Source organism: Drosophila subobscura, chromosome A (assembly GCF_008121235.1).
Source record: "Drosophila subobscura isolate 14011-0131.10 chromosome A, UCBerk_Dsub_1.0, whole genome shotgun sequence".
Taxonomy (NCBI): Eukaryota; Metazoa; Arthropoda; class Insecta; order Diptera; family Drosophilidae; genus Drosophila; species Drosophila subobscura.
Window position 1 is genome coordinate 3242676 of NC_048530.1, and position 26801 is coordinate 3269476.

The 26801-nt window shown below is 42.2% G+C and overlaps 6 protein-coding genes across 7 annotated transcripts; 3 read left to right on the forward strand and 3 right to left on the reverse strand.

Moving 5' to 3' along the window:
• Positions 1 to 654: 654 nt before the first annotated feature.
• LOC117903519 (protein NipSnap) lies at positions 655 to 3379 on the forward strand. Its single transcript, XM_034815633.1, has 6 exons — positions 655 to 785; positions 1168 to 1284; positions 1893 to 2072; positions 2249 to 2542; positions 2619 to 2761; positions 2822 to 3379. Exons 2-6 carry the CDS (start codon positions 1226 to 1228, stop codon positions 2968 to 2970), a joined length of 825 nt encoding a protein of 274 aa, XP_034671524.1. The 5' UTR covers positions 655 to 785; positions 1168 to 1225; the 3' UTR covers positions 2971 to 3379.
• A 374-nt stretch (positions 3380 to 3753) lies between these two features.
• On the reverse strand, positions 3754 to 5120 carry LOC117903518 (zinc finger matrin-type protein 3). Its single transcript, XM_034815632.1, has one exon. It carries the CDS (start codon positions 4972 to 4974, stop codon positions 3967 to 3969), a length of 1008 nt encoding a protein of 335 aa, XP_034671523.1. The 5' UTR covers positions 4975 to 5120; the 3' UTR covers positions 3754 to 3966.
• Positions 5121 to 5359: 239 nt separating this feature from the next.
• LOC117901432 (60S ribosomal protein L30) lies at positions 5360 to 6428 on the reverse strand. Its single transcript, XM_034812179.1, has 4 exons — positions 6370 to 6428; positions 6266 to 6312; positions 6049 to 6194; positions 5360 to 5591 (listed from the first exon to the last, which is right to left on the reverse strand). The coding sequence occupies exons 2-4, from the start codon at positions 6284 to 6286 to the stop codon at positions 5423 to 5425; spliced, it is 336 nt and encodes a 111-aa protein (XP_034668070.1). The 5' UTR covers positions 6287 to 6312; positions 6370 to 6428; the 3' UTR covers positions 5360 to 5422.
• Positions 6429 to 6842: 414 nt separating this feature from the next.
• LOC117903149 (UPF0488 protein CG14286) lies at positions 6843 to 7826 on the forward strand. Its single transcript, XM_034814986.1, has 3 exons — positions 6843 to 7108; positions 7166 to 7300; positions 7448 to 7826. The coding sequence occupies exons 1-3, from the start codon at positions 6907 to 6909 to the stop codon at positions 7753 to 7755; spliced, it is 645 nt and encodes a 214-aa protein (XP_034670877.1). The 5' UTR covers positions 6843 to 6906; the 3' UTR covers positions 7756 to 7826.
• A 7502-nt stretch (positions 7827 to 15328) lies between these two features.
• Positions 15329 to 25921, reverse strand: LOC117903154 (protein Tob1). 2 transcript variants are annotated; one of them, XM_034814990.1, is made up of 5 exons: positions 25811 to 25921; positions 17233 to 17961; positions 16986 to 17162; positions 16442 to 16917; positions 15329 to 16383 (listed from the first exon to the last, which is right to left on the reverse strand). In XM_034814990.1, the coding sequence occupies exons 2-5, from the start codon at positions 17383 to 17385 to the stop codon at positions 15606 to 15608; spliced, it is 1584 nt and encodes a 527-aa protein (XP_034670881.1). In that variant the 5' UTR covers positions 17386 to 17961; positions 25811 to 25921; the 3' UTR covers positions 15329 to 15605. The 2 variants fall into 2 exon arrangements, with proteins under 2 accessions (XP_034670881.1, XP_034670882.1); XM_034814991.1 differs by having other exon boundaries at positions 15329 to 16380; positions 25779 to 25919.
• On the forward strand, positions 18331 to 20896 carry LOC117903153. The gene is made up of 8 exons (XM_034814989.1): positions 18331 to 18630; positions 18697 to 18801; positions 18869 to 19012; positions 19068 to 19179; positions 19255 to 19529; positions 19591 to 19779; positions 19847 to 20371; positions 20464 to 20896. Exons 1-8 carry the CDS (start codon positions 18430 to 18432, stop codon positions 20833 to 20835), a joined length of 1923 nt encoding a protein of 640 aa, XP_034670880.1. The 5' UTR covers positions 18331 to 18429; the 3' UTR covers positions 20836 to 20896.
• Positions 25922 to 26801: the final 880 nt, after the last annotated feature.

Below are 26801 nucleotides of genomic sequence, written 5' to 3' on the forward strand. Positions count from 1 at the left end.
GTGCAACAGAGTGCAAAATAACTTGAGGCAGGTCGTTCACAAACAGGTTGAATTCATGCATAATAGTGTGCTCAGGCCATGGGCCATGCAGACGGTTCCAAAGCTCTGGATACAAGAGAATTGGGAAGAACAATTTTGAATGATGGTATGTTACGCTTTTGTCCTAGCCCCATTATGTTTTAAGGATAGAAGAGCTGCCCCCAAACCACTCCGAGCTTATTATAATATTTACTTATGTTCCTTTTTCCTTTCAGAAAACAATATAATTATATTCTCGTATCTTTCTTTTTTAAATAATTATCAATGTTATCAGCTAATATACATGGTGTCACTTTTAATAATTTACATACATTTACATACTAAAGACAAAGCTCCCGTGCTTCCAGAGGGGGTTATTTGAATGAAAAATTCAAATACAAATTTGTAAAATATAAGGTCAAAAGATATACAATCCAATAAAAAAGAGTATTTATAATAAGCAAAATTGATTATTCAATCGGATTAAATTGTTGTTTCAGTGGTGAAAGTCTTTGCAAGCTAGTAATATCAAATAGAACATCAAAATCGAGGAATCTGATCTAAGACTACGGCATATTTACGGTATATTTTGAAGATGCAATGGTATATTTACGAGGCCCTCACGGTATATTTTATCGATAAATCCGCGGTCACACTGATCGTACCAGTCCAAAACACCGTATAGCAATTTTTTTATTTTATTTTAAAGTTAACTTTTCCTTTAGATAGTAGTTTGATTTACGAAAAATATCGCAGCAATACAACAAGTGGGTTGTGCTAGTGTGCAACAGTTGGCTTCTGCGCTGCCTCCCTCCGACCTTGGGGACACCCACCACACGACAACACGCACAGAACTGCAATCACATTAACTATGGAAATAGTCCGAACACAGATAAATTCCACCGGACATACACCGGGACAGGGACTGGGACAAGAGGACAACCCACAATCCCATCTCGTATTATCGATGGGAAAAAGGCAATTGTTGTCGCACTTGTTAGCGCTCAGTCGGTCTGACTCTGACTTCACCTTGACTAAAGTACACACGACGCGGCAGGGAGGCAGTGCAAAAACAGAAAATGAACACACACACACACACATTAATGATAACGGTAGCAGCACAAATAATATGCAACTGATTTCCCACAGTTTTCATATCACAATCAACGCTTGCATCGCTGCATAATTCGGCCAAATCAAATCGAAAATGTTGAAGCTACGTAACATTCTGAGTGTCGGCAATAACAATGGCCACTCCGCTGTCCGGTAAGCTTTATATATTATAGGTATAATTAAATATAAATACATGTATGTATGTATGAATGCTCATATGTATATTCCAAACATACGCAGCTGTATATGCATATCAAATGGCATGCTTTTGTCTGGACTAAAAGACGTAAATTAATAGATGCATTGAAACACAAGCGCATAAAGGAAAACTCTCGTGGGCGGACAACCCACAAAGGTGTCAAGAGATGCATTTATGTACATATATTTATGTATTCAGGTTGTTTCTTTAGACAATCGAATGAGTCTGCCAGGAAGGAGCTAATTGAAACTAACTAAAACTAATTAAAATACAATCTCATGCGGCAAAAAGCCATCCCACCACATAATTGAATATCTGAAGATAAGATTTGGCATACAAAAGAGTCTTCTTTCATTCGGAATATCTGCCAAAGAACCCTTTTTATAAGCAAATAATTCCATTCCATTCCAATGAGTAGACCAAAGTTCTCTGGCTGATTGAGTTTTCGGCTTGGCTAATCTGGTTAAAAGGTTGATACACACTTATAAATACACAAAGCTAGATAGTAGTATCCAACTGTTTGGTTTATTTGATTTATTTGTATTGGTTTTACTTGTTCCAGATGGATTTCGACGACTGCAACCTGCAGGGAACTGGATTCATGGTTCTCAAAGTTGCTTGTAAGGAAAATCGAGCCAACCAAAGAGGCTCACAGTCGCATGCTGAGCGACAAGGAAATCATCTATGCATTGCATACGCATAACGTACGACCCGACTCGATGAGCGCCTATCTGAACAACTAGTGAGTAGTGGCATTCCCAGATAGCACCATTATTAACAATTGACCCAGTAGCGAGTAGTACTTTTTCCATTGGACTACTCCAAAGGTTACGCCACAAATCTTGTCTCTGGTTGCTTTTGTTGCTTGTCAGCCATGAGTGCGCCTATCAACAGTTTTCATTGAATTCCTTCTTGCAGCAAAACAACTGTGTCTTTAATGAACGAAAAAAAGGCAAATCTTTCGTGCAATTTGGTGGCATCATGGAGCGTGCAGGTGGGCGACATGGATCAGTGTTTGCATTTATGGAAATACACCGGTGGCTTTGAGAAAATCGATCAGGCCAAAGAGGATCTGTGGAACGATCCAGAGTACCTGAGTCTAATGCAGGAGCGTTCCAAGTTTCTGCGCTCACGCCATCTACAATACCTGTTGGCCTTCAGCTACTGGCCGCAGATTGCCAGCCGTTCCGGCAAGAATATCTACGAAATGCGGTACCAACAACGCACACACAAAAACATCAAATGAAATGAAATTGTAAACTTCCAAATGCCATTTATTTTGTTGCAGCTCATATCGATTGACGCCCGGCACCATGATTGAATGGGGCAACAACTGGGCACGTGCCATCAACTATCGCAAGCATAACAACGAAGCATTTGCTGGATTCTTCTCGCAGATTGGCAGGCTTTACAATGTGCATCACATCTGGTGTATGTACAACCACCATATATTCAGACGGAAGCATTAATAACCCAATTCTTGTACTTTAGGCTACAAATCGCTGCAGGACCGCAAGGAGACCAGAGAGGCCGCGTGGCGTTCCCCTGGCTGGGACGAGTGCGTCGCCTATACTGTGCCACTGATACGAGAAATGCATTGCCGCGTCCTCGCTCCCACTGAGTTTTCGCCCTCACAATAAGTATGGGCCAGCAATACAAATCCAAAGCGCATCAGAGAAAGGCGAGTGTCTCGTTTCCAACACAATCGATCTGATCCGAAATGCTGTGAAACATCATCCACTGATCCAATGTAATGTTGCCGCTTCCGCTCGCTTTTAGTCGTTGTACATAATGCCATCATACATATGCATATGTATGTTTACAATATGCATTAATTTTAGTTTTCTCTAGTATCAAATAAGAACAGAAAGTGTGCATTTTACCCATAAAAAAACAAACAAAGTACGATCCTCTGTGTGTGCCTGCCCCCACCACATACCAATATTGAATTTAACCAAAAAGCGAAAAGCAAACTTCGTTTGTAATACTTTAAAAACTATAATAAAAGTTTTATGGGAGTGTATATTGTGAAACGAGCATAGCGCAAAATAATTTGCATTTAATTATAAAATTGTTTTTTGCCTCAATTAATCGTTATGAGCATGCTATCCATCCAAAATTCAAATAAACTGCTATGATATGAACATCAAAAATTAACCAATTCGCTGCGCAATGCTGAGGCTTGTGCTGTGGGATTGATAGTCATGACAAACTGTGGCACCTCGCCTTGCTGATGATCCTTAAGTTTCAATCAGTTTACTAAAGGCTAGCTATCTTATCGTGACATAAAACACGTAAATTTACAGCACAATGCAGACAATTTTTACAAGATGTACTTGATAATGTTCTGTCGGACATGCCCCGCTCTTTGGGGTGATCAAAAAAAATAAATTAAAGAAATGTTTTCGCTAAACTAAATGCTGTGACATTGGTATGGTAGGTTGTATGTATGTGGGTTATTGTAATGGTAATACTGTGTATAGCAACACACACTGGAATGAAGTCTGCAAAGGGGAAATGGAGCTCCTACTTATCCATATTCAAGATGCTACTTGGGCTCGGTTTCCATATCCTGGCCCAAGTAGTACAACTGTGTTGCTTAAAATATTGTAGTATTTTGTTAATGAGATCATTAATTATTGACTAGACTGTTCAGCATGCAGACGCACAGTCCTCAAGTGCTTCTTGCCGCACAGATGCTGTTGAAGGGTCGTCGCATGGTTCATGAGCTTCTTGCAGGGCTCGCAGTAGTAGCCGCCGGTTGGTGTGCGGTACATGGATTGGTCCGCAGCAGACAACTCCTCACCCAGACTGGCCGCAATCGATCCTTCGCAGGCGTCGGGTGCCGAGTCCATTTCTATGTCCGGCTCCATGCTCATTTTGCGTAGATTCTTTTGGTGCTTTGCTCCCTTCACGTGCATTTCCATTTGCCCTGAAGATGTAACCTTAATTTGGCAAAGACTGCACTCCACTCTGCGACTAGCCTCAGCGTTCTCTTCGACTATAGCTGGACGATTTGCCTGATTAAGTGTTAGGGCCTGGGGCTCCTCCGCGGGCAGCTCCGAGCGCGTTATGTCGTTGAGGAAGGATAAATCCTTAAGTTTCGTATCTGTGCGCACCCAATCGCCACCGGATGTGTCCGATGTCCGCGAGAACTTGGACTCTACCAATTTGTGCTTGCGGCCGCCATAGTGCTGACGGGCGTGGGACGCAGAGCTCAAGGACAGATCGCACACTTTGCAGTGGTACGCAGTGGTGCCAATGCGACCGGGTGTCATCTGAAAGCCACGCTCCGGATAGGTCTTGGTGATCCATGCGGCCACTTGGCGATCGTGTCCCCGGGAGTAGTAGTGGTCCTCAGCGCTCTTGCACGATGTCATCGTTGCCTTGCACAACTCACAGCGCATTGGCTTGATGAGGACGTTCAGCTCGTCGGGGTAGCCGGCATGGCGACCCAGAAAGTAGTTCATTTCGTTTCCATCCACATCCATGGCATTTTCGCTAACCGTCGGCTCGCCGGCAGAATGTTTGCGCTTCCTTGGGCGCGCTGTGGTGGTGGCTCCAGGGCCAGGGACCAGAACACCTGCAAGGGCCATTTCCTGGTCCCCGAGCGCAACAACTTGATTATTGCTACCGAACGCCATGAGTGTCACAGAACTGTCCACGGTCTCTACTTGCGATGCGTTTGTCGCCAGTTGTGGTATTTGTGCATTAAAACTCGAATATTCGGCTGCATTTCAGACACAAAAATCAAAACAAAAATAGACAGTTAGAGATGTCAATGATATATCGCATCTGCATGTATCGACAATCGCATTCGCTGATTATTTTAACAGTTGCCCGAAAAATTGCAGATGCCTTTTCGTTGCTCATTTTTAAAAAGCTCTCTAAATAAATATAGATAGCAAATAAACAGCAAGACTGTGGGACGTCCCCATCATGTTATACCCACACACATACATACTATTACGCAAGCTGCGTGCACCGCTTCAGGGCGGCTTCCCTGCCATAATACAAGCAAACAGAATATTTGTTCTTCAACCCATCGTTTATTAGAATTTATTGTACGAGTAAAAATGAAATTCTAGTCATTTAGTTCTCGGTCAATGAACGGATGATGTCCGAATCTCCAGGATCGGTAATGGACAGGGTGCACACGCGGAAGTATTTACCGCAGGCGGTGCCCAGCTCAATGTTGGTGCCGCTGTAGTGCTGAACCTCGGTCTTGGCCAACATGGCGTAGTACTCAATCTCGGACTTCCTGCAAAGGCACAAACCAAAATATATTAGTCATCAAGGCCAACAATTTCAGAATCCACAATTCGAGCGTCAATACAATCAGAAAGAGTCTCTAGTAATAAAAAGATTCGTCAGGGCAGTCGGAATTACAGAATCATCACGTGTGTGTGTGTGTGTGTTTAAATATCAAATATGTTCAGTCTTACCCCAAGCAGGCGCAACATGTGCGTGTCGTTAGTGAAACCACGTGGAGGGGGCAGTAGCAAGCAAATCTCTGTTTTTACAGTCGCTTGCCCCTGCCGCTTGCGCTGGTTGAGATGATATATACTACTCCATAGTTTCCATCAATTTCACTTGATTGAAATCATATTTCTCAGTCAGCATTAAGCAAGACTCCATATGGTTCCAACAACAGCAACGCGTAGCTGTTCATACATACTTGGGTGCAATGGAAATCTACTTCTCGGTAGCATTCTCACCTCAGGGCGGGCGTGTTGCTGGCAATAAGCACCAGCTTGGCCTTGCCTTGACGCAGGGTCTTCAGCGTCTGCTTGTAGCCGAGGCAGTATTTGCCAGACTTCATCACCAGCGCCAGACGCGCGTTGGTGCTCTCCAGCGCCTTTTTCTATAAACAAAACACAAATGCAGCGATCAGCACAGATGCACAAAAACATTTTCATTATTTGTCACAATTACCTGTTTCTTTGGGGCAACCATTTTGAAGATTTAAATCAAAGAAGCGACTGAGGATATATCAACTATTAGAATTTTTTAGACCAGCAAATTTTCGACACACCTACCTTGGTCAAGTGACAGTGGCAAAAGAAAGAGGCAGATACCGGAAACGCGGTCTTGTCATCGGTGCGGCACTTCAGAGTTGCTGGGTCCACATCGATAGTTGGCAGAGATGCGTTTACCGTGCGATAGATGTTTTACTCCCATCCCAATTCCAGATCTCTCTGAATGCTTCAGTACGTTTTGGTGGTTCACACTACTGGCGCCACCTTTCTAGTTCTAATATGTGCGAAAGATGTGTCCACTTATCTTCACAACTTCTCATACATGATTTGTATATGCGGAAAGCTGTTGCACTCAGTATAAAGTAGTGCAGAAATACATGGCAATGCAAGACAAAATACATTTTAAAAAATAAATAGCGCCAAAAATATCGTGCCGATATCTAATCTCGAATCGAATATGGAATCGTATCGAATATAATGTATATCACCACATCAATATATCGATATAATATCAACAAAACTATTGTTAACATCGATATGATCTTCCAGCTGTAAAGCGAGCACATTGCCTTTATTTCAATAATAAATCTGAAAGAAATGCATCGCAGGAAGACCGCAAAGTCAATAAATAAACCACCGCCAATTCAGGGACCAGCAAAGAAGCCGGTGGTGGCGACGTCGGCTGAACCGGGCCCGGCATTAGACGGTGAGAGCGTCATTCAATTCGAGCTGGAGCTCTGCTGGTGTGTTCAGCAGCTACAGACAGCCCTTGACGGCGGCAAGCTGAGCCAAAAAGTTGGTAAGTCACTGCGGAAATATAAGTGTGGGCAATAATAATCTAAAACCACCATTGCAGCCGAAGATACTGCCAAGAACCTTAAAATTCTGACAAGCCAAACGGCGCCACTCATCAAGAAGCGGCAGGTGATGAAGCTCTCCATGGGAGATTACCGTTCCAAGATGCAACAGGAGGAACGAAAAATGATGCTAGGTGAGACACAACTATACAGTTTAAAACAAAAGTACACTTTCAATCATACATATTTGTGTGCTTCCCTTCTGTTCCACAATGTACTTGCGTCTCTTTCCAATCTGTGTTACCGCTCATTTTGATGGAATTCATCTTCTTATATTGCAGCATCCAAGCAAATAAAGTTCACACCCTCCGCTGACACAAATAAAAAGTCCAGCTTTGTGAAGAAGTCGGCGCTTCTAACATCCGGAAAGGATTTTCGCTTTGAATTTGCCCTGCCCACCGCTACCGATACTAATGAGACTGCTCCAGAACCCGCCCAGCAGACGGCATCCCACCCACAGTCTGATCTCTCATCGCTTCGCAGCAGCCTGCAGCAGGAGAGCACGGGAAGCCAGTTTAAGTTCAACTTTACCATCGCGGATGACCATGCGAACGACATCAACTTTAGTGGCCTAAAACTGAACAGTTGATTGAAACTTGAATAAACTAAATCCTACCATTATGCCTGTGAGTACAGACTTACTGGGTGCATTAAACGCAAGTTTGCGATTCTTAAATACATTTATTAAATACCAGTTTTAGACAACGCTCGAACTTCGACGTTTTATACAATAGAATTTTAAAAACTTACTCAAGAGTATTTCGGATCTTTCGATCAGCCAGAATATGCCCCACAAAAACCCTTACAAGTTTATGCGAACAGCTGCCATGCACTTACGCAAATATATTTCCGCTACGTTCTCCCTTTCGTGGTTTGTCTTGCACAGTAAAACAGTAAATACAACAGCAAATCCGGTGCGATTGGGTGTGTGAGTGATGAATACAACCCGAAAGACAGCGAATACACCACCCAGTACATTTTCGTCATGGATGGTGTCTTCCCACAACGCGCTCTCTCTTTTCGGGGCGTATCTCAGTACTTTGCGCGCTGTGTGAGCAAACTTTCGGGAAGAAAGTTTTGCCAAAGGTGTGAAAAATTTTTCGCTCAAATTCGGTTCGCTTGATTTGTGTTCCTAAAGACGCTATAAAAGACAACTATGGATAAATGCAACTCAAGTGCAGTTAGAAGAGACCAATAAAATCTGCGAGAATCATTTTGATGAAGACGATTTTCATTATGCATCCGACAGCAAGGCAAAGCGCCGGCGTTTGCTGCCAAACGCAGTCCCTCAAAGAGAGAAATACTTATACGCAGAAGAATTACCCTCTGCTGTCGGACATAATGTCTGCAAACGGAAAATGATCTGCTTGTAAAAAAGCTGCTGACTATGGAAACGTTGGCAGCATCCCTTAAAAATGTATTCACCGAAAAGCAAATCAGTAAGCTGGAAAATGGAGGTGTGCGGGTATGTTGGAGCTCGGAGGACATTTCATCAGGCATTTGTCTTCATTCTGCTGGACCTAGGGCTTATAGGCATCTCCTCAAAAGGGTGTTTCCATTTCCCTGCATTTCCACACTGTACAAATGGTCGCAAACGGTGGAGATAAACCCTGGCCCGTTAAACTTCATATTTGAACTCATGGAGGCAGCTGTTGACGGGGAAAATGAGGACAAACTGTGCGTGCTGTGTTTCGATGAAATGAAAATACGAGTAGCGTCGACCACAAAGCCGCGAATCTATGTACAAGTGGCAATGGCTCAGGGACTGTGGAAATCCTGGAAGCACCCATTTATTACGATTTTGACAAACCCATGACAATGGAAACGCTACACATGCTGATCAAGAAGCTTTACTCTGCTCAATATAATGTTGTGGCAATGGTGTCCGATAGGGGAGCCGGAAACTTGAACTTATGGGCTCAGCTTGGAATATCAACAGGTACGAAGTAACGAACAAAAACATCATTGTGTGACTTTTATGAATACGTATTTTATTTCAGAACATCCACTAATCCACAAATGAAAGTTTTTGTATTTGCCGATGTGCCTCAACTGGTAAAGCTAATGAGGAACACTTCCTAGACCCTGGGCTGGTGGTAAACGGCAAAGCAATATCCGCTACAACAATAAAGCAAGCGATGAACCATGAACCTCTACTTCTGAATTGCCAATTGCATGGAAAATAACGGAGGACCACTTAAACGTGAATTCCAACGGAAGTCCAAATACTAAATTGGTCACTCAATTGTTCTCCAGCAACTGCGATTGGATGTAGAAAATGCCTGTGAAACATATTTAATGTTAAACTGTCAATAGCCAACTCGATTCCGACCAAGCAACCGTTTGGTAAGTCTCCAAATGAGCAGCGTAAAGTGCTCAGTGAGATGACTGCAATCATGTCCACCCCGATAGTGCCGAATTCCAATCAAAAACTTACCTTTCAAAAGGGTGTGATTGTCAGCAATACGTCGTTGGATCATTTATTTCAATATGTAGACACAAAGTATGGCATGGAAAACGTGATAACCAGCAGAATATCGCTGGACTCTTTAGAACAATTTTTCGTAGATCTTCGGTCAAAAGCCGAACAACATGACCAGCCAGTTCAAAGGAATTTAAATGTCAACTTCGGCAATATTTATTAGCTAATGGTGTATTTAAAATTTCTTAAATGTATTATGTGTTTTGTTTGAAAAGTGTTTGTACCTTGAATGTTTGTACATATTAATTTATACACAGATTTAGGTGAGCGAGAGAATGCTTATACAATTAAGAGTTTAAAACTTTTGCTTTGAATTTAACTGTTGAAAATGTTAAAGTTTAAAATAATTCAGAATATGTGATACCGAATCCTCTGATAAGTCTTTAAAATTGTTTATTAGATTACTTACGTGTCTTAAGCAACTAATAAATGACAGATGGCAAACTGTGCCACTATGTCACATAACTCGGCAAACATGGCTAACATTAATAGGAAGCGCACCGATGAGCTCTGCAAACTCAGTAGGAGTAGGTGCAGCTCAGTCATACGCTCCCTTACGGGAGCGTGGAACACCTGTTCTGCTCCTGCCCGGCTCTCAGTAGAAGGAGACTCCAATACTTGGGCGCTCCTTTTCTAAATGACATTTCGGACATGTCTACAATCAGTCCCAGACGGATCGCAGGCTTCATAAGGGCATCCGGATGGGATAATGGATAAAATAGGGTCTCACGAGGGAGAAGGGAACGAAACATGCGGTATCACAATGGGCCGAAACCGGCCTAGGTGTGTCGGGTCTCTGACAACCCCGACAGCCGCCTCAACCTAACCTAACCTACTTACGTGTCTTTTTGGTAAAGCAGCGTGGATATTCATAAGAGTAGTAGGACGAGACGTGGGGTAGATAAAAAATGCAGGCATATGTATTCGAATAATACGATAATCTTTATTCTATTAAAGGTAATATGAAAAATACTCATTATGGAAGTTATATTTTTTACTATACATAATACATATACATATATATTACATAAATTACCTCTATGCTTATGTACACACGTAGGGGGTTTCTGTTCTTTTTGAATTGATTGAATACTCGTATTTGTGTACTGGGTATAGGATATACATACATACATACACATTTATAGCACTTTAAATTCAATATATTGTTTTTGTCTGTCTGTCTGTAGGACCATCTGTCTGTTCATCGTTATTGTATTGTGTTCACTGATATGCATTTTATTTAATTCGAATTTTCATTGTTTATTCTTTTGCTGTTAGACGAACGACACGATACAGCAATCATACGCGAGCGATATGGCAATCAGTACGAGATAGCACGATAACTTATTGGAGTCGAAGTTTAGAACATAATTATAGTCGTACATATGTATGTATTGTGTGTGTATTTGCACACAGTTAAATGTAAATGTAAATGTAAATTTAAATTTATTGCACTCTTCTACGTACTCATTGGTTTCCGCCATGTATGCAACCCTCAACGAAAGATGACCAATTGCCAAACTTAAATCACATTATTTTCCATGTCCATTGCTGATTTCACTTAGGCATAAAATTCATACATATGTAGATATACATATGTATGTACTCGTATATTGTACGCATATATGTAAGAAACTAGACATTCATTCAAAAATACATCTGGTACATATCTCAGTATCTATGGGAATGCCTACGGCGCAGGCCCCTCCTATACGGTACGGCTACGAGTATTTGGATTTTGTTATGCCGAAACATATAGTACGCATATGGTACATATTGAGCTTAATTTGTGGCGATGATTGTTTCCCCGCCATTGTTCCAGGAATACATATCCATACAATACATACAATCCCCAATCTTAGAGCCTGGGATCCCCACATTAGTCAGTGGTTGTGATGTCTGTGTGTTTGTGTGTGTGTGGGTAGGTAGATAATGCACATTTAGATTTTTGTTTGGAAAAGAAGCGTATCAATTGAACAAGTTACCTAAAAATATACAAAAGTTACATCCAACATTCATAAAAGAATTTTGTCCTCTAGCTACTTATCCAGATAACGATACCTAAACACCTTATAGACGACCAGTGGCTGTAATATAATTTAATTTAGTTTGCTTTGCTTTGCTTTGCTTTGGGCTTGTGTTTGCATTTGGGTAGTTAGGGAGTGGAGTTCTTTCTCTATGCCTGTATATAGAATTTTGTTTGGGAGACATACGCACACATACGCATATACTTAGAAACATATCTGAGGTATAAAAAAACAGTTATTATTATTATTATAATTAATATGTATTTTGCTTTTCTGTTGTCTGTTCATTTAGTTTTGTTTTGTGGTTCTCTCTTACCTACAAATTGATTAACACCAATGTTGCTCTTTAGTTTAGTTAGTGAGTTGCTTCCTACTACCATCTTGACAGATCCGAACTCTAGATTCCTATGAGTGTGTGTGTGTGTGTATGTGTGTGTGTGAGTGTTTCCATATTGTAAAATATAGTGTATGTAATTTGTATATTTTGTAGTATCTACCATGATGATTCCGTTCCTATTCCTACTCCTAATCCAGTTGCTGTTAAGTGTCTTTCAGATACAATTCGGATCTGATCTGATCTGATCTAATCTGATCTTGACTTAGCTTAAGGTTCTCAAGTTGGTGGACATCGACATCTAAATAGGTATGTATGTTCCGCTAGGTATGGATCTCAGTATCTGTATATCTGCATCTGTGCCTTACATTGGTATCACAATCACAATAGAAAAGTGCCTAAGCAAGCGATCAGTATTCTCTTACATATGTATTCTATATATATTTATTATTACTATTGTATTCTATACAACTCTGCCACCCTCTAGCCGGGCAGAGGGGGAGAAGTGAGAGTTGGGGCCATATCCATATCATTTTGTATCTATACAGCTTATGGCATGTGGGACATTTGTTAACATTATGTGTTCTTTTCGCTATTAACTTTACGAGTATGTATGTACATCGAGAAACAGACATTGCTTTGTATAATATTGTACATTCAGAATGGAGACATGCATATACCACATACATATACATATACATATATATATTGAATCTTTATACATATATATATAAAAGTAAAAAAGTTGTTGCCTTTTCTGTTTGTGTTCGTTTTTGGTTTTGATAGTTTTTGGATAGCTTCTAATATATCTAAAAACAATGTCCCGTGTCCATACGCTCTTTCGGTTTCGTGTGTCAAATGGGGCGATGCACGAGTGTGATGTAAGTATGTATGTATGTATGTATGAAGGTACTTAAGCACTACTATGATCAGAATTCAAAAGCAAGAAATCAGCAATTCGTTGACCCCTGTCGTCCGTTGCAGTGGCTCCCAGTGTATTCCTGGTCCGCACGGATTGTTGAGGGATGAGCGAATTGCAATTGAAGCTTATCATTAATTCTGACTTTGATTCTGGTTTGATTTTTGACTCTTGATCGTGATCACAGTAGCTGTAGTTAGAAGCTTCTTTAAGGTACTTTAAATGTTTCATTAAATTTCCGTTTGTCAGTGGTAAGTTTTGAGATACACATATCTGTGGGATGTGTAGGTACATATTATTCGAATACATTTTTTCAAAATGTTTAAAATCTTGCCGCTGTCCTCCTTTTTGTCGCTCTACTCTCTGCATCACTGCTCCCATCCTTTGCTCATTCTCAGTTGTAACAAAATGTAAAAAATATTTGCATAAATTACAAATACTACTTAACAAGATCTTTTGTTTAGATGTAATATATGTACATGCATATATGCAGTGGCATTATCTCTAAGGTTTGTGTCTGCATGTGGGAGAGAGTACTTCTTATACACATATTGGATGCATGTCTGTCTATCAGTTTGTTCTTTGTTTGTTGGTTGGTTGGTTGGTTGGTTTCTTGTTGCCCCTATCTTCATCTACTTACACATTAATCTATGTATATAATATATATAGATATTTCCATTAAACCATTATTCAATATACATCAAGAGGTGTCAGCCATTAAATTCGGGAGAAGGAAAATGATACACCCATTACAAACATATCTGTATATCCGATGAGATATTTACATCAATCATTTCTATGTGTATTCGTGTTTCGATTGGGGGATTTTTCTTTCAAATGGAGGTTAAATAAAAATGCTCATTTGGTTTTTGTTTTGCTTTGATTTTGTTGGTTTTGTTGTTGTGTTTCTTTTGCAACATTTCGCATTCGTTTGTTTGTGTTTTTGTTTTGTTTTGTTTTGTTTTGAAAATTAAAGTAAACATTCATACTATATAGCACAAGGTATTCTTCACGTAAGCCCATATAAAAAGTATAAAATTGTTTTTTACTTTACTTGATTTATCAAAAATTACAAATGTTCATATAAAAATAGATATACATACAATATAAAAAAAATATGAAGTCAAATAGTAATACATACAGTATAACACACAAATGAAAAGAGTTCTTTATAGTACTTATATTTTGTTTTTGTTTTCTCTTTTGGTTTATGCCCTTTTACCTTCAGGACCTCTGCTACGTGTGGTCGAGCGTCCGAGGTTTTCATTGCTTGCATTTCCGTTCCTTTGTGGATAATGGCTTATGGTTAGAGTCAACGATCCACTGCATTGGGTGGACTAAAGTTGGCTTGGATAACTCGAATGGTTGGGGTCCAATATTCTAGGGATCTCCTTGCATCGTATCATTCAGCTCGCTAGAATATCCCAACCACTTACAGTCGGTAGGTTACAGTCGAAGGGGTGCCACAAACGTTTGTCGAGTATCTGGGAGTGGTGATCTTCGGGCTCATTCGAAATTGATCGCTTCCCAAGACGCACAACGTTTGCATGGCTCATAATGGGTTGGGTATGCAAGTTTCCACTTCATTCCTCTTCGTTTTCTTCTTCCACACCTCTTCTTGTTGATATCAAAAATGAGCTTATCTCTTAGTTTAGAACTAATTAAAAACTTAATGTCAAAAGTTGATCCAGTTGATGGATACTTAAATATATGCATGTACATATTTATGTATAACAATTAAAAAAAATTAGTTTGAGAAATTCTATAGGATTTCCTTTTATACATGTTTTGTTTTATGCTTTCTTTTATGTTCTGTTGTTTGTTTTAATAGCGATGCACGCCTATGGCGGCCACACACCTGTGTCTGTGTCTGTCTCTGTCTCTGTCTCAGTGTCTGTTGTGTTTCTGTGCAGATCTTATACATATATGCAGCTATATATGTATATATACTCTAGGCATTTCAGAACAAAGAAACTTCATTTCGAATTGAATAACAAAATATAAATAGTAGGTATATATGTACATATGTATACCTGTCCGTATGGGCGCTAGTTAGAACTCTCTCATAAATAGGCCCATGCACAAAGTGTAGGTTTGCTCTATCTACGGGTATGTCTTTCGGTATGTGGTAGGTATATTCGTACCTACGAACGAGCGTCGTAAAAAATATGCATTTATACAATTTCCTATCAGTAGGGGTGGCCATCCTACACAGTCTGATTGAATGGGTCTAGGGGTATAGATGACTATCGTAAATGGTTAGGTCCGTCATCTGTATACCAGAGCTTTCCGTAATTATATATACAACACAAACGAGAGGTGTACACAATCCAAAATGTTTATAGCTAAACGGATCCTATTCCTTGAACTTTTTGTTTGAATTGAAGGGTCTTTCTTCTATTTGTGGCTCAAAATGTTGTAACAATTGGATCGGTATGGTGCCTGGCTCCCTGGGGCCAGTCAGACCCAATAATTAACTCTATATATATAACTATGTGGCGGAGCTTTCGTTTAAAACTAGATTCTATTGTTCTGGCTCTTTAGTTATCGGTCGGTCGGTCGGTTCTACGCTCTCGGTGTTGCCGCTAGGCCCGGGGTTGGTATGTCTCTGTCTATTTCGGTGTTTGTTGCTGATCACTGATCTAGCGGTTATTGTGGCTAGAGGCTGAAGGGAGGCCTAGTTGGCCACCAGCAGCTGCTGATAAGACGATCCAGTGCCGTAAAACGAGTTGATCCCATCAATCAGATTGGTGGACGATGAGGACTCTGTCTGCTGCTGCTGCTGCTGATTGACACCCGGGCTGGCCGGTCCGGCTGTGGCTGCTGTGTCTACAGTGGTGGCTGCAACAGCAGCAGAATTTTGGTTAGGCATCGCAGCCACTGGTGGTGTGGCAATGGGACTGTTGTCTGGGGAAGAGTCCCCAGCCCCAGCCCCAGCCCCAGCTGCGACGCCAACTCCGACTGATGCTGCTCCCACCTCATCGATGTTACACTGATCTGCCTCGAGGCCATATGTGCAGCTCTCGTTGTCCATTTGTCCGCCTAGCTGCTGCTGCTGGGACACATGCTGGCCGTTGGGATAGTAGCAAGCCTCCATGTAAGTACTGTACTTGGCGCCACCACCCACGGGATTGACATGTGGATGCCCGGCAAACATGGCCATGTTGGCATCGCCGTTGAAGTGTGACTCGTAGAGATTCCGCTGGCCATTGAACGGCGGATATAGGCCCATCACCACGCCGGGATAAAAGAAGTGATCACCGGCTACAGCTCCGGTGGCCATTTGGCCGCCCAGAGCCAGTGGATTGGGCGAGATCGAGCGTGCCGGCGACACAGGGTCCAAGGCGGCATAGCCCTGGGACGAGACGACCCCATGGCCGTGATGCATTTGCTGCTGTATGGCTCGCTGCTTGATGTAGTTCGAGAACTCTGTGGGCGACATGCGGTAAGCGCTGCTGCAATGAATAAATGGAATAAATGTGGATGGTATGGCATAAGTGGCAAGAGCCTTACCTGCTGGCGCGCTTCGAGCTGGTCTTTAGCTTGGTGCTGCCGAATTTAGTCTGGGCAAAGGTGGCTGTCGTGAAGGTTAATGGCGCCTGTGGTGCCCGTTGCAAGTACGCCGAGGCTGTGCCCCCAGCTGAAGAATTGCCGTGCGGCGGAGCCTGAGTTGTCTGACCCTGTGCCTGACCCTGAGCCGTAGCCGAGCCAGTGGACGAGCCGGAGGCGGAGCCACAGCTGCCATTGCTGGCATTGGGATTGGGGCTGCCCTTATAGGTGGGCGACCCAGAGGCGGCCGAGTGCGGCGAGGAGCCTGCCTGGGGCATGGGCACCGGCAATGACTTGGGGCTTAAACTCAGATTGGTCAGGGTCGTGTTGACGACATCGATGGGTCGAAAGCATTGGGCCTCCGGATTGAACGTCTTGGTGACCTCACGATCTGCCGAGCGGCTATCCTCGTGATTCTCATTGTTCTCTGTATAAAGAATCTGCAGCGCAAAAAGACTGGGAGATTACTGGGCGATTCTTTTGTTTGGGTAACAATTTGGAAGCTTACCTTCACGGCTCCCTTCTCGCCAACGCGGAAGGACACCTCGCCGGGATCCATCCACACGGACAGCTCGTGTGGCAAATTCTCTAATACATCACTGATGGGCACACCGCTCTCCCGAGCCGCACGCTCCAGCACCGAATCGATGGCATCGCCGGTCTTCAGGCAACGATAAGCGGAACCCTGCAACAACAAAAATGTTCATATAGTCGACTCAACTTCCAGATATCTTCTGGGAATGGTAAGTGCATACCTTGAACGGCTTCTCCGGGTACCAGTGTCCCTGGAACTTGTCGCGCAATGCCTTCTCCAGCTCCTCGCCGAATATGTTTACGCGTCGGCGGGGCAGTTTGTTGTAGAGATAGGAGATGACAAAATTTAGGGCCACCTGGATTTCAATATGCATCTTGGCAGTCGCAACCTGTACCCTGGTTCTCCGTACTCCGTACTCCGATTCTTTCGCAACTCCTCGCTGTTTGTCTTTTTTCGCTCGCTTCTCTGGAGTCGTGGACGAGTAGTTATAATATTTTTTTGATTGATCAAACGCACATTTATGAAAAGTCCCAATTCAATTTTGACTGCCAAGCTTTCGGGCGATACAAGTAGTATTTTTCTGGGGAGTCTCTTGTTTTTACTTTGTCTCCGTTTGTGTATTTATCTCAGAGAGTTGAGTGTATTGTGGAGTCCTAGATCCTAAATATGTCTTATGTATTTACAGAGCATCTCCCATTAAAAGGGTAGATCGTGTGTTTTTGTGTGTTTTGTGTTCTTGTATGTGTGTGTGTGTGTGTGTGTGTTTGGGCGTGTAAAGTAATTGCTAATGGCTTTGTCTGAGTCGGTTGCTAGTTAGTTACTTCCTGTCTTTTGCTGTCTTTGAGTTTTGGCAAACGTTGGCCCGTTTTCCTCTGTCTCCTTCCTAGAGCGCCTCCATGAGTGCTTTCTCCTCAGAGTCGTGCAATTCTATGACAAGTTTTGTATGTAGCTGAAAAAATAAATGAGGAAACGATTATAGAAACTCAATTAATATGAGGAAAAAATATCACTCTTCGACTGCTCCACAAAAACCATTAAAACGGGAAGGGACGTGTGAGACGCTTCTTACGCGTCACAACTTTTATACCCTGCACTCAGTACTACATCTGTACCTTAGCGGTTCTTTGTGTCAATAGTGATGCTGAAAATTAAAGCTGCACAAATATAAAATATTTAAGACTAATTTCCTTAATAAGATTTTAAACGAAAGGGTAAACCCAAGTGTTTTGGGCATCGCAACAACTTAACCTGTTTGCTTAAATCACATTTGACACATACACACACACAAAACCTACACGAGTACAAGTTAAACAATAGAAACAAAATCACAAAATACACAACACACTGACACAGAGTTGCGTTCCTTTTAAGATTTGAAATCCGATTTGGTGTGGTAGTGAACGGGGGGAGGGACGTGATGAAGCAGCCACGCACCGACACGGATGTGAACATCAGGAGGAAGCTGATCCGCAACCGCTTCAAGAAATTGGTACGGGCGGTGATTATGAACCAGCATTGGCTGGTCGAAGTCGAGGAGCAGGGCCTCTCGATGAATGTCAAGAAGAACGTGGCCCTGCTGGTGCGGCAGAAGAAGAAGCGCGGAATGCTCACTGTAGCGGTAAGCAAAAGCCACTCAATCATGCGGGTAATCGATTACGAATGGTAATTACTTCGACTATTGCAGGAGAAGGCGCTGCTGCGCACGCTCCCTTGGGCGCGAACCATTGAGGATCGAAAAAAGCTCTGCATGGTCTTGGCCGGGCTTACCTGCTTCGCCAAGATACCCCCGGTAAGCACTCTAGGCGAGGTTTCATTTCAGTTTTAGCTTCATTTTCGTTCTATGGTCTGTGCTGTAGAAAATCCGTGCTCGCATGGTGCCGGTTATAAAGTTATTGTGTATAACTAAGTCAAGAGTTCTAATCAAAGAAGGGGACCTGCCCATTACCGTGTACTTCATACTGAACGGCGAGGTGGAAATGAAAAAAACGGAATACAATAAGGTAGATCAGAGCAATCCTCAACATGATATGGAACCTCTTAAATATCTGTCCCCAGATCACAAAGGAAATCACTCAAGTATCCATGGCCATATTCGGTCCGGGCGACTGCATCGGAGAAGTGGAAATGGTTGAGGATTGCCCCAGAATGAACACATTCACGACACTGTGTAAGCACTTCCTTCATTCGATCGTTCGAAATAGACTAGTCTGATCTGAATCTATTTGTTGGCTCTTTTCTCAAGCAAATTGTGAGATATTGGCCATATTCGACAACGACTACAATCGCATTCTGAAGCCATTTATGGAGAAGAAATGGAACGAAAAGAAACAGGCCTTGCGAGCCTTTGACTACTTTAATTATCTGACTGAGGATCAGATACGACGTGCCTGTTTGTTCGGATCTGTGGTGCAGTATGATCCTCTGGAGACGATCTATGTCGAGGACAAGGGCTCCGTGAACATGGTGCATTTTGTTTTAAGCGGCGAATGCGTCATCCTCCAATGCCTGAACATCAAGGTGCAATTTACATATCTTACAGATATTCAATCTTTGATTAAATTGGTTGGTTTCATTACAGATCGGTAACCACAAGGGCAGGACTGTAATTAATCTGACCGAAATACAAAAGGAGAACGAGGCTCGGTCCGTGTTTCACGATTCAAAGAACTCGGACTATGCTCCAGAGTACACGCCTTTGGATATTCAGAATTTGTTGGCCTCAACCTCCTCGGAAGATGGCGAACCGAAGGGCCTCAAGAAGCAAGCGGTATGGCCATCCACATATATAAATATATTTCTAGATGTTTTATCCACTTCCATTTCGAACTCTGTAGATGCGTAAAATGGGACTGAAGGAGATCGAGGCATATTGCAGCATGGGCCACGCCAGCTTCCTGCATAAGCACTCTCATAGGAAGAAAACCATAATGCAGTCGAGGCGATTCACTCACAAAACACACAGGCACACCGCGGATACCGAGGATACCGAGGAGGAGATTGAAGATGCCGAAGGGGAGGATGAGCTCTTTGACTACGAGGACTTCTATGAATATTTCGCCGAGGAGGTATCCGTTGAATCGGACTCCGATGCTGTGGAATCCTCTAGCTCGGGTGCGAAGCGAAGAACACTTGCCTCCCAATCGGCATCAAAGCGAACAACGATCTCTATATCCTCAATGAAGCGGCGAACACTTCCATCCGCCTCTCAATCCTCAATGAAGCGGCGAACACTTCCATCCGCCACTCAATCCTCAACACGTTTGGGCACAGTCACCTCCGAATTATTTACGGCCAGCTCCTCCGCTCGTACCATGATGAGCTCTTATGGGTCGGATGCGACACTTTTCTCTTCGTTGCATGTAAGTCCCAAAGACACATATGTACACCACCCCCATGGTCCAGCATTCCATATTTTCACTCACTTTCACTTTCCTGGGGGCCATCCGCACAGGACCCCATTAGGAGCCATTTTATAGACGTAGGCTCGCTCACATTTGGGAGCATTTTTGGTCTGGGCGAGAAGATGGAACACCGTGTGATAATGTCTCGTACTGTGGTCCAGTGCCTGGTGCTGCCGCGCTTCTGGCTGCTGGAGGATGAACAGAATCCGGGCAATATCTGGCAGCGTCGACGCTTTTACTTTGAGTGCAGTGTGCCCTCACGGCAGGCCCTGTTCGAGGACTACCTGAAGACGCGGCGCTGGGACAAGTTCCGACGTGACTACCTCCAGAGCACTCTGGACCCCAACTCGAAAGGCAATATGACAACGGAGGAGGACATACCCATTATATGTCGCATTTTGGAGACCAGCGATAATACATAAGTGCTCGGCTCGCCTCGGCTAGCCATACTCCCATTTCACTTTCCGCTCCCATGCAGGCAATGCACGAGAATGCATTCACCAAATTCTCTGTATTATAATCAAGTAAAAGAAAGTAATACTCGTATAGGTACAGCCTCGTATAAGTATTGAGTGTGGTGTATGTACCTACATCTCCAGTCTTATGTATTGTTGCAACTTCTTCAACAGTTTTGGAGCTACACGTTCATATGTATATTTGTTGTTGGAGCTCTTTCTACGTCATTCGGACTAACACTTCCCCTTCACTGCACTCTCTCACCTAACGCACCATGCCGATGCGTGGTATATGTAGGTTAACTAAAGAGAGAGCGTGCTTTCCCCTTTAAAATAGTTCAGAAAGCCGAAGTGCATTCGTAACCATAACTGGAGCACCACGCGAACTTCCCACGCAAAGCTTACATCCTTCGTCCCTCTCACTCTCTCTTATTCGCTCATCCAACGCTCGACGGTGCGTGCGGATAAAAATAAACTTAAAGCCAGAGAGAGAGAGAGAGTGCCAGAGCTTGAGCTTGCTCTCTTGCCCTTCTTCTACTACTGCGCCGAGCAGCGGGTGCGCAATGACATATAAACGACCCCGAGAGGAGCACATTTCACACCCACACTTGATTTATGCTGCTGCTGCAATCTGCTGCTGCAGCAGCTGTGTAGGTGCACAGCGCGTCTATGTGCTGCTTATATATACATACTCGTAGTATATACTAATAGCTGTGTGTCTTTTTTAAACCATCTGAAGGCCACACACATTGAAACGCTCAAGCCCCCGCCGCTGGAAGCTTGAGTTTTCCTTTCACGAGAGTGGCACAAGAACGTATAAATGTAAGTATGCATGTAGATATGTATATAAATTGGAGATGCCAAAAATAGCCACCTAGCTGGCCAATGCAATACATCCTTCACAAGGGGAAAATGCCATTTTCCCATACGGTATTTCAATGCCACCACGGATGCAGCGGGCAGCGTCAGCTTGAGCTGGGGAACAGCAGAGCGCATTGCTGGCTAAAAGGTCAAAGGTGATGCCTGCAACGATATTTGTTGCATCCGGTAGTGCGTCAGGTGTTTCATAAGAACTGGTACAGATATGTTGTACATACATACATATGTATATACATATGTATGTATGTGTTGGTACTAAGGTTTCACACAGTTTGAATTAAGATACATACTTCGATGTCTGAGCCTGGGGAATCGAATTATGTTTTATTTTCTCGAATTATCCTCAATTGTTGGGAATCGAACAAGTGTTTATTTGACTATCCCATTACTGCTTACTTGCTTACTCATTATTTAAACTTTCAGTTAGAAATTAGATACTGGTGAGCGTTAAGATATCAAATAGACTTTCAGTTTGAAAGAGTGTCCACTCATTTATAAATATTCCCTAAGCTAATAGCATACGAGAAAAATAAAGTTTGGAATGCAATTGAAAAATAACTCTGTCCGACCGCCAAATAGTCTGTGCGCGTCAATTCTTGAAAAATAACGGTCCATCAAGGGTACATATATTTTCGCGATTTTAGGAGCATTGTCCCATATATCGACCCTTTACCAAATCTTTCTATAACGAGTCTGAACTTAACCTTTCGTATTAACTTTAAATCGCAAAAAACTTCTTGGCCTTTCATTGGCAAATTTTCTTGAGTTCTTAAAAATGTTCTGACATAAAAATAAGCAATACAACATTATATGTGCGTGTGTAGTATTAAATATATGTAAATACATATGAATTTATGTATGATTATTCTCTCCTATGAACAACCCTAAGTAAACCTCATAAACACATATGCTGTACATATGCTCACTATACTCATCTTCCCGTAACCCGGACAATGTCTATGTGTATGTGTGGGAGGCTGTAGCTCTGCCTTGGCTGAAAACTTTCGAGTTAATTGAATTTCTTCATGAACTAACAAGGTTAACTAGTTTGGCATTGCAGACTAGTTGCGGTATTGAAGAAAAGTAGCTGGATTTTCGACGATAACCTTGACATTAGACTTGGGCGTGGGTAGTGGCCTGGGGCCTGAGGGCGGCGGTTAACCCAGTTCGGATCTAAGATCATTCCATGGGGAAGCACGATTCGTGATGACGTGAAAGGTGCACTAATGCTGCACATTATATGGAATGGCACTCACATACTCCCTACATACGACATGTACATGCCGTTATATTTCACCCACTACATGTGCATGTTCATGTGCATATTCATGCGACTGTGTGCGTGTGTGTGCTTGGGTAGTGAACTTGAAAAAGCTCTAGTTTCACTTTTACGCTTGTACATAGGACGCGCACGCTGGCAGAGCGAAGGCGACGCATCTTTAATGGCAGTGTGACACCAACAACAGCCCTGAAGGGGAAACCTCTGGGATAATCCGCAGGTGGGAGGAGCGTGATGGACTTTTGAATGTTTATTTATTTACAAGAACACACGCACTGGATACACAAACACATACAGAGATGCAGGAGCTGCGACAGCGTCATACCGCTTAAATCAACCTTTAAAACTGTTGGCCCAGATTTTATTGATTTTTGCATTTCAAAGAGCGACCCGAACCCCCCATTCCCGAGTGATGCAGCGCACGCGACATACAACAGACGAGTAGAGTGGGGAAATGGGGAAAACACAAACACTCAGAAATAGGGACAGGGAGAGAGAGAGAGAGCTTGGAGTACGAACAAGAGCCAAAGAGCACCCATTAGACAGCTGCTAATGGAAAGATACGGAGAGAGAGGAGGAGTGAGCCAAATGACCGTTGTTATTGTTATTCCCGTGTTTACGTTCCACATCGTGTGAAATATAGAAATGTTGAACAGTAATACTGCCGCCTCTGCTATATGGGTATGGGTTTGGGATTATTACCCATCTGTTAACAGGGTTAAACAGGTTAGCTAGGGGGTTTAATGGAATCGTAGCTTTTAATTCATAAAGTACAGCTGTACCAGCCCACTTTCCACTGGGTGCCCATTGGAGCGTTTGAAGCATAGCTAATTAACTAGTATGATTATAATTGATCGTATTTAGCTCCGTGTTGTAGTTTTGAATCGAATGAAAAAAATATGCAGATTTGTATGTATTATTAGCATTTACAGAACTCTTCGGCGTACTTGAAAAACTGAAACTTTGTTTACTTATTTTAATAAAGTATGTGGAGCAGAGCCATAGTGGAAGATATACGATATAAAATACGTATTGTATGTATCTACCATGCCCACGTTCCTTATCAAAGTTCGTTAATGTAATTTGATAAAGAACAAAAAATTAAATAGAGTTGTACGGTACCGTAGAACGTCTAACTGCTGCATATGTACATTTTTATAAACAAGCTATTTAATTGCCATGCATTCCGTGGGTATCAATATACATACATATGTAAATGTTTGTATGTATGTTCTGTTTAAAATTTCGACCTTTAAAAGGCACGTGCGAATTGTGGAGAAATTCTTTGAAATTGTATTAGTTTTAGCAATAGAAACATTGACTCATGGAATGTTCAAGCTTGATCAGTTTGAGTATGATTAAAAGTCAACTTTCAATTGAAGAGTGTGTACTCGTATACAGGTATGTATGCATGTATTAACATATGTACATACGTATGAATGTAATTTGAAACATATTTTAAAGGCATGAAATCCCAAGCCCTTGGCCCTTAATTCGAATTTATTCGATTTACATATCCCAGATTTCTACTCCAGGGATCTCATTTGTATTTATAGCATAGTTTTTAGAGTCATACTCTTAAATGCATTTCTTTCCATATCATATCAGGCAGCTAGGAGCAGCAAAGCCTTTATCGCTGAATTTACCGCACGCCAATTGGTTGGGCCCATGTCTGTTGTTTTGCCATTAGGAAAAAATTAATTCAATTACGTTCAACCGTCGATTTCGAATGCTATGACGATAATCAGCAGTTAAGGGCATTCGCGATACGGCCAGACGCAGCCTTCAAATTGCTTGTTTGCACATAATTAGACCCCCACCCACTACCACTCCTGCTTTCCAACTCAGCTCACACAAATGTTTATACATACATATGTACGTTATACATATGTACATACATATATATGCATTATGTATGTACGGGAGAGGAGAGGAAGCGCGCACAGAAAACAGTGTGTCAATTTATTGCGGTTGTTTGTTTGCGTTTCTCATTTGCGTTGCTTCTATTTTTGTATACCCTTTTGAGGAGGGTATTGCGATTTGAAGCAGATGCTTGGCATCACAGGGAAGCAAAAAGAAAAGAGCCATGTTACTTATTTTTGCAGCCAACTTTAACAAAAATGTATGTTTGTTGCATTATTTCAAAAGAAACCCGAAACAGCGCAGCAAAAGTATTTGAAGATGAACCCAATGTTTCTGCAAAGAAAAAACTGTATCAAGGTATAGTTTCATGGATCAAGGCAATTTGATGATATTGGACCTTTTGGATTTTCAAGGGTATAAAAATCATCATCACTCGGCTCTGGCCTTCCCCTCTTGTTTTCACATGCCACTGTGTAATCCAGTTCACATGTCGCAGAAAACAAAAAACAAAACAAAATTGCTGTTACATCACTGACACTTGGAGGGGCCGAAGAGAGAGGGAGAGAGAGAGAGCAAAAGTGCTGACTGCACTTTTAACCGTTTCAAAGTTGGAGTCAGAGCCATAGGCAATGAGGGGTAATAATGGCAAATCAAACGGGTTGCCTGATTACATAAAGTTCAGTTCTATGCATCCCTCTTTGTTTTTGTCTCTTCTTTTACTGTTAACTTTGTATTCCTCCCGTTGTACATCCACACACACACAAATACTATATTCTCACACTCAAGCACACACTGTCAAAGAAACAACAAAATTACAAACAATGCTTGCATAATGCTTTTAGGTTATCATAATCAAACGCATCGTCATGCAACGCACAAACTCACGCACTTTGAAACTTTTGGGCTTATGTACATACATACGTAGACGGATGCAGTAATTCGTATTACAAGATCACGAAAAAAACACTAAACAATTTGTACTTAATGTCAGCAACATTTTCCACCGACTAGCCCGAGCGCCAAGGCAGCTTAGCTCTCAATTTCCCCTGCCGCTGCTGCTGCTATCCAAAGTATATTGAAAGGAAGGTATGGCAGCCCGACCAACACTGGGTAGCCAGTGTTTTGGTCACTCACAGCAATACCAAGTAATGGTCGTCCACTACTCTTAAGTGGAATAATTTATGACCAGCAACAAAAACATTGTTGGGAGAATGAGATGTATGTATTTACATACGTATTTAGATGTATACGCTTCTCTCTTAAATAATATCTTGCGGCAGATAATACAAATTTAGCGTTGAGTTTGTGTTTCATACTGAACCATTAAGCTGCGCTCTGGGACGACCCTACCGTCTTTTAATATATCTTGTTTCTATCAGAGGCAGAGAGAGAAACACCCACGCATACCAAAGACAAAGCAGCACGCACACACACACACACACACCACACACACACGTAGTACCAGCCATGAAGCAACTATATAGTTGCTTTATGGTACCAGCAAAGATTCATACTCTCCCCCTTCTTAACCACTACAATACGAAAGCGCAGAACTTTTCGCTCAAGATATTTTTTTGCCTATGGCAAGACAACACAAAACAGCTGATCGAACGTCTGCGTATGTATACATATTCGTGTGTGGTTGCTGAGCGACTTATTGACATTTCTTTTGTATTGTCTTCCTTCTTTCTCTACCTTTTACCCGATTTTGAGGAATTTGTGGGAGAAATTTTGTTTTGACATTGAGATATTCTACAAATTTTTCATTTGTATGCACATTTTCAGAGTCACGAAAACATCAATCAGCTGTTCATACGGTATGAACCCAACTCTTTACGTCACGAAAAAAAAGCACACAAAAATAATAAGAGCACATGATTTTTTCGTACGTTTATCTATGAACGACCGAAAA